The 11,554-nt window shown below is 31.5% G+C and overlaps 3 protein-coding genes across 6 annotated transcripts; 2 read left to right on the plus strand and 1 right to left on the minus strand.

Moving 5' to 3' along the window:
• Positions 1-3,669: 3,669 nt before the first annotated feature.
• On the plus strand, positions 3,670-6,832 carry LOC115891894 (protein Star). 3 transcript variants are annotated; one of them, XM_030912489.1, is made up of 4 exons: positions 3,670-4,065; positions 4,344-4,581; positions 4,644-4,843; positions 4,922-6,832. In XM_030912489.1, the coding sequence occupies exons 2-4, from the start codon at positions 4,371-4,373 to the stop codon at positions 5,468-5,470; spliced, it is 960 nt and encodes a 319-aa protein (XP_030768349.1). In that variant the 5' UTR covers positions 3,670-4,065; positions 4,344-4,370; the 3' UTR covers positions 5,471-6,832. The 3 variants fall into 3 exon arrangements, with proteins under 3 accessions (XP_030768349.1, XP_030768351.1, XP_030768352.1); XM_030912491.1 differs by having other exon boundaries at positions 3,670-3,894; XM_030912492.1 differs by lacking the exon at positions 3,670-4,065 and adding an exon at positions 4,239-4,263.
• Positions 6,833-7,042: 210 nt separating this feature from the next.
• Positions 7,043-8,714, minus strand: LOC115891895 (mediator of RNA polymerase II transcription subunit 9). 2 transcript variants are annotated; one of them, XR_004051934.1, is made up of 3 exons: positions 8,379-8,480; positions 8,200-8,305; positions 7,043-8,135 (listed from the first exon to the last, which is right to left on the minus strand). XR_004051934.1 is itself a non-coding variant. In XM_030912493.1 (3 exons), exons 1-3 carry the CDS (start codon positions 8,585-8,587, stop codon positions 7,995-7,997), a joined length of 348 nt encoding a protein of 115 aa, XP_030768353.1. In that variant the 5' UTR covers positions 8,588-8,714; the 3' UTR covers positions 7,043-7,994. The 2 variants fall into 2 exon arrangements, 1 of the variants encoding a protein (XP_030768353.1); XM_030912493.1 differs by lacking the exon at positions 8,379-8,480 and adding an exon at positions 8,487-8,714.
• Positions 8,715-8,894: 180 nt separating this feature from the next.
• LOC115891791 (dentin sialophosphoprotein-like) lies at positions 8,895-11,435 on the plus strand. The gene has a single exon (XM_030912349.1). The coding sequence runs from the start codon at positions 8,895-8,897 to the stop codon at positions 11,433-11,435; it is 2,541 nt and encodes an 846-aa protein (XP_030768209.1).
• Positions 11,436-11,554: the final 119 nt, after the last annotated feature.

The following is an 11,554-nucleotide window of genomic DNA, read 5'->3' on the forward strand; positions in this document are numbered from 1 at the left end:
CTTCAATCTTTTAGTTAATACCCAACTTTCACAGCCAAAAATCAACGTCGGTTTGAATACTGTCTTGTATACACTCATCTTCACTGCTCTCGAGATTCCTTTTTTATTTAAGAAATTGTTCTTAATGGCTTGATACAAGCGGGACGTGTTGCCAATTCTTTGGATGATTTCCGTCTCTTGTTCTCCTGTGTTGCTGATCAAATCATCTCAAACATATGTATGAATCGACTTGTTCCAAATTGATGTCATTTATCTCGATATTCATATTGACTTCTGTTTTACCTAAAATCATTACTTTTGTTTCAAAGATTTCGAAATTTCTTTTCAGTTCTTTTTCGCTGTTAGCTAAAATTGCCAAGTCATCTTCAAATGCACCTTCTTTTATCCAAATTGGTTATTAGGTTTCCTACAACCTAACCTATCCAATTTGGATAAAATGATATCTACTCTACAAAATTGAGAAGAGTTATTGTTATTATAGAAATCAAAAAAAGTCCAGAAACGTTTGAAAAAGTTGAAAGAGATTTTTAGTTGCTATAGAAAATTCAGAATCAAATATGCGCCAGCTATTTAGCCTAGCCATGTGCAATTCCTTGGCCGTTTGCATCTGTGTACGTATTCGTACTTGTTTACGTGTATAATAATATCGAACGGATCGCGCCTCTGAAAAGTAGGTCTTCTGTTATGTAACTTTCTCCGGCGAGGTGTTTCAGCAGCAAGTACTACAACGACCTGCGATCAGCGTACCACAACAACTCGGCTCACGATTTATATCGTCCAAGGTCGTCATCACTGTCGAAAGTTCTTTCACTTTTGGCAATGAAATTTCGATTGAGCAACGCCACCGCTTGCCTGCAACCGTTCGATAATAACAATAACACCATCACATGTGTTCTTCTGACGATCTTCTCATAGTTTAGATTAGACAATGGCATGAAATGAATTCAATTGTTCGACAATTGAGGATTTATTATAGTCTAGAGATGAGTAGGTCCTGATGGATAAGAATCCGCACGGACCTCTCTACAGAGCCGGTACTTACTGATGGATGTAGGTCCTACTAAATATCGACCCCAGTTCACGGAACTACATAGAGCTGCAACAAGTCAGTTTTAAAAAGATGTAAGTCTTAAATAATTCCTAAAATCGATATGATATGTCATTTCACTAGTCCGAAAAAGTAACAAAACAAGCATTCGGCATTTAACGTTTTATGTAAAACTGGGTAGGTATTTTTACACAAATGAAGAAAGAAATTAAAGATAAGGAATTATACTATATCCGTATTGTAGCACATTTTTAGGCAACTTCTTTATTTTTATGATTTTGATGGTCAAACATCAACAGAATATTCCTTATGTTTGAACCAAATTTTCTCGAAAATAAAGACATAATTTAAAATTGCGTTACAATACGGAAATAGATTGAAGTTTTGTGATTACAGTGATATATAATTTATATGGTTTTGTAACAAATCGCTCGCTATTTTATGGCAAATGCTGAAGCTCTGCAAACCTTCATCAAGCCTTAATCAAAGCACGTATGTTTGGAATTTTGGATGTGGCTTAACACGACAGGATCGGGCTAAGCCTTTAGGCAGATTTCTGAAATATAATATATATTTCCTTCGGCCATACACCCGCTTTACCCGACCCCTGAGAGCGACCCGAACAGTACAGCGTAATAGACTCTTAAACAGCAAAATAAAACACTAATTCACCACAATACACCAACCATGTTAACCATGTTAGCATCATCAGCAGATGATGAAAACAGTCTTAATCATCTGCTGCTGGTAGTCTTTTACTGAGAATAAAAAATAAATATACCCTATCTTCAAATAGTTTAGTGATAAACTAACAGTTTCAATAAAAATAATTCTAATAAAATTATGTTAAAAAATGTAATATTGTGGCAAGTTCCGTATTTGCAAAAAGCATTAAGATCAAAGGGTGGAAGACTGCATGAGAATTTAATTGCAAAATAAAACAAATTCCTCTATACTTGTTCTTACAAGGCCGTTTGAAAACGAAATGCCTAACTATATATAATTAATATACGTACAAGGCAAGCCCAAATTTGGCAAAATGTTATCTCTCTCATTTTCGTGTAAGAAAAATAAATGTATAATCGAAAAAAAACAACGTCACAGTAATCTTTAAAATGACTAAACTTAAGAGAATGATTTTGTTTCTATTCATAAACCAGCACACATCTTTTATACTACTATTTTTTAATCCAAAGAAAGCTTGTTTGTACACACAGGGTGTCTCATTTTCGTGTGTTTTTCGTTTATGAGATACCAAGATGCGGTTTTCACATTTCTATGCTACTTTTTCTTGAAACTAAAAACGCTACATGCAGATTTGTCCTAGTCATCTTAGTTCCTGAAATACAAAGCAATAAATTTGAAATTCTTGCATTTTTCAATCCCCTTTGTATCTCATTTGGTTATCTTATAACTAAACGAAAATTTTTATGTAGAATCCAGTGGCGTAACTAGTTTTTCGCTGGGAGCTGTCATTTTCGAAATGTGAGCCAAACTTTTGTTTTTTTTTAATGGGATACCCTGCATATAATATTTTTATTTTATTTGTAAAAAAACTTAAATCCTAATAATAAACTGTATTTCAGAATCTAAAAGGGCTACTAAGAGGACAAATCTGAACGTAGCATCTTTAGTTTCATAAAAAAATAGCACAATGATGTGAAAACCGCATTTTTGTTTCTCTACTCATAAAGGAGAAACCCTGTAAATCACACGAAAATGGGAGACCCTGTACAACAAGATTATGTACTGTCGCATCTATGAATCGCTGGTCCAACGGTCAAAAAACATCAGGACAAACGAGAATAGTATCTAATTAATAACAACAACACTTATGATTGTTTATAAGCAACACATCGCCATAAATTATAGCAATTTATTAATACCGCTTGTAGTTTTTTCACTTTTTTCCACGAAGCGTACCCTATATGGCAACGAAATCACTCGTAACAATTTCATAACTCACAGATTTATAAGAAAAACGCACAGTTTTCAGTAAATCTTTCATGCTTTCATATAAACATTTATTCGAAATTGCCTAGCGCATTCGCCATTTTCTAAAATCAATTAGAAAATTTTAATATTATGCGTTACTTTTTTAATTTTATTAACTTCAAATGAGATCTCCTTGAGATTATATATTTTTTTCTTATATTTAATCGTCAAAACATGTAAACAACGTTATACTCTCCATTATTCTTTTACTTCCATATATCAAATGCGCAAAAATTTTAATAAAAACATCGTTTTAATTTTACTTCCTCGTGTCGGGAAACTTTTTAGCTCATTACTTTTATTGCTTTTATTTTTTTTATACTTCTTGAAAAGGTAATTTAATTTAAATGGGATGCATATTACCATGAATAATTAATTGTATCATTCTATACATGACGCAAAGAGAGTAATTTATTATAAAAATCGATCTATTCAGAATTGGGTGTTTTTTTTATGAATACCTGTCTAATTAGGTACAAAATAATTATTTTTTTTGTATATTGTTGTTTCTCCGAACATTACATTTAATTTGTAGTATTAAAAACAAAAATACCATGAAATATGCATAATTTTTTTGTAAAAAATATTGAAGAATGACAAAAATGTCAATTTAATTGTTTTTCTGTCAAATCTTGACGGTTCTTTCCTAAGGTTCTTTCACCTTTCCAAATCAAAGAAGATTTTATTTTCTCTAAAATAATTTTAATAATGTAAGAAAGACATCATTTTAAAGAGATATTTAAAGGTACTTCTCAAAATAAACCCAAACTTAAAGGTAAACAATGCTAATAAGGGCGAAAATGGCATAATAGCAGTTCCCGTCCGTTCACAAATAATAAGGCACCTGGCAGGTACGGCTAAAAATTAGATAGAGCATGTTCTCGGGTGGTACTTTTGTCGTTGTCACGTATTTTAACTTCGTGGTTCGTGTACAAAGACGATTATTATAATGCCTTTATGGTGAAGATATCGCTTGAAACAGGCCAGCAGTATTTGTAGGTTAGAAAAAAATAGTTTTCAGGGTAAGTTTCTGTTTTATTTTGACGATTTTTATGGTTTTTAAACATTTTTTAGTGTATGATTAGTTATTTAATTAATCTTTGGTGTCTTGAAAAAAGTTTGTGCTTGTTTTTCATGGCACTCTATGTAATAAACGCTATTATTTAATTAAAATTGTTAAGAACAATAATAATGACAAAAACCTATTTGGAAATAGGACAGTGAGTCACTATTATCACGACTGTGAAATAATAACACTATTTTTCATATAAATTAAGATTTAATTGTAATTTTGTTTTAGGAATTGTTATAAAACAATTAAACAACTATGACTGTAGTTCATGGTGATGCTACTGATCCACAAATGGCTCAGGAACCAAATAGATGTCATCAGATGCCTCCAAGTCCTGTTAAGGTTCCGGTGTGTAATCTTCAAGATCCGGGTCAGGTTATAACGAAAAAACTCTTACCCATAGCTGGGTTTTTTGTTGCTTTTGCTACAGTCATGACTGTTCTGATTTTGTACATGGACAATACAGGTGAGTGTGTTGGTTTTCCTTCAAAGAACTATGTATTGAATTTAACAAATCATTTTTTCTAGCTATGAAACACCATCAGTTTACTCTAAATCTCAGTAAAGACATGGAATTGAATGGTATATCTCAGGATGACACTCAATTGATAATATATCTGAGGGAGATGGCTATATCGCCTGCTATAGAGCCCCATCATAAACCTTTGGAGTCCCTGAATGTAATGAGCAATGAAACAGAATATTTGTTGAAAATTTTTAATAATAAGGCAAGTCATCTTAAGTTTTATAATAATTAAACATTATACAGTTGAAACGTTTAATATTAATGGATGGAAACATTTCAGAAAAATGGCATTTTTGTTGAATCTGGAGCTTATAGCGATGGTAAAACATCAAAAACCGAAGTCCTGGAACGACAGTATGAGTGGAAAGGACTCCTAATCCAGCCAGATCCCAGACATTACTTTAATCTACGTAGACACAACCGTGTTAGATCTCAATGCATTCATGCCTGTCTTAGTCCCATGCCTTATCCACGAGAAATCACCCTGCATGGTGAAACTGACGTAAAAATCAACAGTATTTACAGTAACTCTGTGGATAACCCTGATTGGCTGGTTACTAGAGTTAAATGTTTCCCTCTATACTCGCTTTTATTGGCAATGAACTATAAAAGCGTTGATTTTTTGAGTGTTGAGTCTAGTGGAACAGAATTACAAGTTTTGGAAACCATTCCGTTTAATAAGGTAAAAATTGAGGTTATATCAGTTGATGTGAGGGAGAATGACTCTGAAATTGGTACGATTAAAAAGTTTTTGGCAACGAAAAACTATAAATTCATGGAGAAGTTTAATAGTAACTACATGTTTGTGTTGAACAGGGTTAAAATTTGAAACATAACCTAAAAAATTATAGATTTAAATGACAATGCACCTATTTTATCATATACATATATAAGAATATATTGAAAGATAGGTAGAGGTGATAAATGAATTTCTCACATAAGTTTATCCTTGTTTTGTCAAAGGTTTTGCTGCTCTTGGACAGTTTCAAATCGCCAGTATATTCTTTTATACGTATATGCATTTTATACATCACAAAGATCACAGCTCTGTGATCGCACTTCAAAACATTTATTTTGAAGTTGTTTTTTTTCTTATTTAAGACTGATAAAACCGAACAATTTCTCGTAACATTCGTGGCTTTAAGTATATTTAAGGACCATAAGATCGAAAAAAAACGGCGTCATAGTGGGCTTCGAAATTACAAAAATGACTATTATTTAAGATTGGCACAAAAAAATTCCCAAAAATTATTATTTAAGTGATATAAAATAAAAAGCTTTCTTTTCTTAAGTCAAAAATGGTAATTTTTGACAATTTTTTTTGTCAAAGGTTACTGTGACGCCGTTTTTTTTTTGATAGTATCTTATATTACTACAAGTACCAGTTTTATAATGTTCTGATCTATATTCTAGCGAAAAAATATTTTAGCAAGTTAAAAAAAATAGGCGCCTAGTTACTTATTGATTTATATTTCTACACAGGGTTTCCTATTTGCGATACCCTGTATATTTAAAGCAGGCACTCTTTACCTGTTTCACCCAGTATATTGCTTTAATAATTCAAAAAAAAACTTCACTGGCTTTCAATAAAATATTTAATTATTTTTAGTTTGACATTGTAGTATTTAAGCATTTTTTTTTTGTATAAATTAGCGAGCCTATCTATTAATTGTTTAAGTATTTTATACCGTACGATCGAAAAAAAAACGGCGTCGTGTTACCTTGAATTATTTTTTTCGGAGGTAACTCGACGCTGTTTTTTTTTCGATGGTACGGTATTGTTGATAGTGCCTTGTAAGGATTATAGGTATTTAGGTAGAGCACCTGTATTTTTTTAAATATAATACATATTAGAGCTAATAATTGCTTGGAATTCGCACAAAGTAGTTGAAATTAAATGAAAAATATTTATGTATGTATATTTTGATTTTTCCAATACAAATTCAAGAGAAAAAGAATTAAATTAAGCGGTCACTTACTGGTTTTCACCGACTTGGTGAAACTCTGGGCGTGACTGGGTGAGACTCGGGCGTGTCGGGCGACATGTCGCCCGACACGCCCTCTAGTATGTAACCGGCTTTAGCACTGATAATTTTTGTCCACATTAATTTTACCATAGTTATGTAAGTTTGAACCCTTTTTTATATCAACTTTTTTTAATTACTTTTTTTTAATAGAGACTTTTACACATTTTTTTTTAAGTATATATTTTTTTAATAAATATTTTTCGAAAGTGTGACGAAATTTTATTTAGTTTTAAGAAAAAAAAATCAGAGAAATAAGTAAATCTAGAGGAGTTAAATTTAAAGTATTTCTTGATACAACACTGATGGTTTTATTTAGTTATTACAATGTTGTCACATTTGATATGAATGCCTTTGAAATAAAAAAACACCTTCTATTTATTTACTCAATTTATTTAAACAGTTTGACTATACATATAATTTCTATGCAAGAAAGCAAAATATAAATAAATAAGAAACAGAATATTTCCTATAGAGACTATGCTACAGATTAGTAATCTTGCCCCAGGGACTGGTATTGTTTTTAAATAAACTAGAATCAGCCTCAAAGTACTAGGGCCCCCTACTAGTATCAAACTGATAAAAAACATAGCATCGCTCGTTTCTTGAAAGAATATATACGATAGAAATAAAGTAAATAGATGACCGTACAAGGAATATCCAAAAACGCACAAGGTTTCCCAAAAACTGATGCTGGACTGACCTAATTTTAGTAAAACATAAGACAAAATGGGCATAATTACAGAAAAACAAACAATAGACTCGAAGGGGGACCTGTCTATTTTATGGGGTTTCAGAGAATAACCGTAATTCAAAAAAAAACACAGCAAAACCAGGCAAATAAAAGGTCCTAAAACATCCACATAGATTTTTCGAAATTTATTAAATGGGGGCACAAAAGAGGTAAAAATTCGATACAACACATCGTTCGGAGACACAAGAAACAAGTTTTTGTAATCGGTTGAAGATTTCTTTGCGTTATGTTCAGGAGAACCAATAAAAATTATTGTATTTTTCATTTTTACTCTATATTCTCAAAAAAACTATTGTTTCATCTTTTTTTGAATGTTTTCTTGAACTTGCTTAACTTGTTTTTGAAAACCTACCGAAATTTCACGCATCAAAGCTTGAAATTGTTCCGGAGTCAGTTTTTCGTGTAGTCTTCTTTCCTCAATGAAGTTTTTCCCTGTGAACATTGCCCGGACGATAATCTGAGCTGCCCTACGCATAGGGTACGATTCGCTCAGTCTCTGTACCAGCTGTTCATTATTTGCTAAAACTCGGAGTATGAATCGCAATACCATGCTGTTTTTTACATGAAATTTTGCTCTAAGGTTTCTGGAACTTGAAGGGGCACAAATTTCGGTATTTTTGTAACAGTTCTTGCTTCAGACGAAGCTGAGTCTTTAAGGCTTCTAAGTGGTTCAGCTGCTGTTCTTTGCTGAACTCTATGCCAGGTAGCATACGAATCTGAGGTTAAGAAATGATTGTTTTATTATTATTGTGAAAAGTAAGGGATGGAAATACAACTTACGTCAGCTTTGGCTTGGTTTAAACGTTTTTGTAGCTCCAAAACTTTTTGACTGCAATCTTGTGACTCTCTGGTTTTAGCTGTGTTGTCGTGATGATCTTTTTCGATACTGAAACGTATATTTCTTGTAAAAATTATATAATAATAGAATTTTATTAATTTATTAACAGTTTATTACTTACGCAATTAAAATTAGGCTATTTTGGGTGATATTTTTCGAATGTCAAGTTATTTTTACAATATTTTTGAATGATAACAACAAGCCTAACCCAATTTTCTGTCAAACTTACCTACGGATGATTTCGTAGAGAACTGGCAATATATCGATGCTTATCTCGTCAATATCAATAGATTGACGGGCAGATTCTGTATTTGGCTCGTCTGTTTCCATAATAATTTAGAGCATTCTCCTAAATTTATGTTAATAAAACTTAAAACACAGATTTAAAAAACAATTTTTTAATTTTGATTTGTAGTTTTTTTGGCAGTTGACAACACGTTGACAAGTTCATTAAGTGGTACCAATTGCTGGGGTCATTTGACCTACTGCAATACTGCCAATTAAAAAACCAGGGATTTTAAGCTGGTGGTCGTCCTGCTATATTCATAGAAATTGTTTGTTTAATCTGAGGTTTGAAGTCAGAATTTTAACCTTAAAAAAATGTAAACAAAATTTTTGTAAACAATTTTTATTTAAAATGACTACACCAGAAAATAAACAGTCTCTTTTAAAGAATTACGCCGGTGCGGGGATCGATAAGAAGTTTTTGACGCCTTGCAGAAGAGTAGGGCTGTCCAAAACAAGGAGAACTCCTAAAAATAATATCCTTCAGTCAAGTCCGGTGTTAAACGCAAACTCTGTAATAAATAACGAAATTGCTGTAGAGAAAAGTTGTGCTAATAATATAATATCACCATTGAATGAAGCTAAACCGTTAGATGTAAATCAAGTTGGTGTTAATGTTTTAAAACAATTTGCAAGTTGTATTAATCAAGTAAAAAATACTAATGTTGGAGCTAGTAATAAAACTTCGACTCCTTATAGACTGGGATTATCTAGGTCAAGAAAACCAAATCAGAATAAAAATCTAGTTCCCCTTACTCCTGAAAATAAAGGTGAAAACTTACAAGTTAACAAGTTACCGGAATTAAATACATCAGTGGTTGAAAATAAGACTTGCAAAGTTGATTTGATACCTTGTAAAAAATCAAATTCTTCAGATAAACCTAAAAATGATAAGGTTCATAGAAGTTCAGTCAAAAATAGTAAAAATTCAATTAATCATGAAGATAGCAAGATTAAAGAAGAGTTTGTAGAGAAAAAAATATTGCTAGAAGTATGTCATTATGCGTCCACTAAAGAAAACGAAATTGTAAAAGAAGTATCTAAAGAAAGTAAGAAAAATACAAGTTCTAGTCAGATGCAAGATAAAAGTGGTTGCAAACAAGATTCGGATAGTAATGTTGAATATAAAAGGTCTAGAATAAATTCAGATTCACATAGAACCAGTAAAAATAGAAAAAGGAAACTACAGTTTGATACCAGTGACTCTGATGAAGATTTTGAAGATGTTAAAAGTAATAGGATAGTCAGAAAATTGAAATCTAGCAATAAATCAAAGGAAAACATAAAAAATAATGTTCAAGAAAGGAATTTAGAAAAATCTACTACTGTTTTAGAGAATCTTGACAAAAACTTTGACTCTGGTGATGATGTAGAACAAGTTAAAGGTAGGAAGACAGTCATGAAATTGAAATCTAGTGAAGAATTAATAGAAAATATCAAAAATAATGTTGAAGAAAAAAAAGGAAAGAAATCTGCCATTGTTTTAGGGACTTCTAAAAGTAATTTAGACAGTTTAGAAGTAAATAAGAATGTAGATTTAAATCAAAAAACAAATACCAATGATAGCATTAGTCAGATACAAGATAAAAATGTTTGCAGACAGTATCCCGATAGTAATGTTGAAAATAACAGGTCTAAAATAAATTCAGATACACATAAAACCACTAATAATAGAAAAAGGAGACTACAGTTTGATACCAGCGACTCTGAAGAAGATTTTGAAGAAGTTAAAAGTAACAGGACAGACAGAAAATTGAAATCTAGTGATAAATCAATGGCAAATCTAAAAAATAACGCTCAAGTAAAGAATTTAAAGAAATCTACTACTGTTTGTAATGTAGAACCAGATAAATATAATAAAGTAGTCATGAAATTGGAATCTAGTGAAGAATCAATAGAGAATACCGGTAATAATGTCCAAGAAAAGGAATTAGAGACTTCCAAATGTAATTTAGAGAGTTCTGGAGTAAGTAAGGATATAAACTTACCTCAAAAAACAAATACTGATAATAGCAGCACACAAAATAAAAAAAATCCAAAAAAGGACTGTTTTATAATAAGTTCTGATAGTGAACCTGAAGATAGCACACCGATAGAAGTAAAGGCTGATGTTCATAGATCTTCTGAAGAAGTTATTCACTGTAAACACCCATCGGAACCTATAACTCATACAAGGAATCCTATAACTTTTATAACAGGTTCTTTAGACCATAGCGCTAGTGCTTCTAGTAACAGTAGTGTTAGGTTAGGTAAATTTACTACTGAAGACTATTTAAAAGAGTTTTCGAGAAACCCTCAAGCTTTCTATGAGAACGAGGGTATTGATTTAGATGATTTTGATTTAAGTAGTTTAGTTAAGGTAAACAATGATGTTTCTGAGCATAGCCCTAAAAAGTTGTCGGAGAATCTAAAAATATCTAATAAATCTCTATCAAAACAGTCGATAAAAGTATCAAATGACAATAAAATGAAAGAAGTATCAATTAATTTAGAAAGAATGCCAAATAATAAGTCTAATTCAGATAAACAATCTAGTAGACAAAGAATACTTAGCCGTATATGTCAAGAAGATGACGATGATGACTTTACATGTTCACCTAGAATGGAACAGCAACAAAAAGAAGACTTATTGAAACTTATAATGATAAAAGAAAAAGAAATTCGTGATAAAGAAGCACTGTTAGCTTCGATGAAACAGACTCAGGTGTACAAGAAAAAGCATAACGCCGAAAAAATTAAAATTGATTCAAACGTATGGTTGAATGGTTGTCAAAGTGCCTTAAAAGACTTGTTATGTAGGCTGCGGGAACACGGGCCCATGGAAATGGAGTTGTTGGTTAAAAATTTGATGATACCTCCTCATATTGTTGATAAGTTAAGTTTAGTTGAATAATTTATATTTATATTAAGATTAATGTTGAAAATGAGATTTAATTTATTGATTGTATATGCAATAATTGTTTTAAAGCTTATAAATACACTGAATTTTTAAGAAGCTGTTGTTTTCTTTAT

This window comes from Sitophilus oryzae, unplaced genomic scaffold (genome assembly GCF_002938485.1).
Source record: "Sitophilus oryzae breed Bouriz unplaced genomic scaffold, Soryzae_2.0 scaffold_119_pilon_pilon, whole genome shotgun sequence".
Taxonomy (NCBI): domain Eukaryota; kingdom Metazoa; phylum Arthropoda; class Insecta; order Coleoptera; family Curculionidae; genus Sitophilus; species Sitophilus oryzae.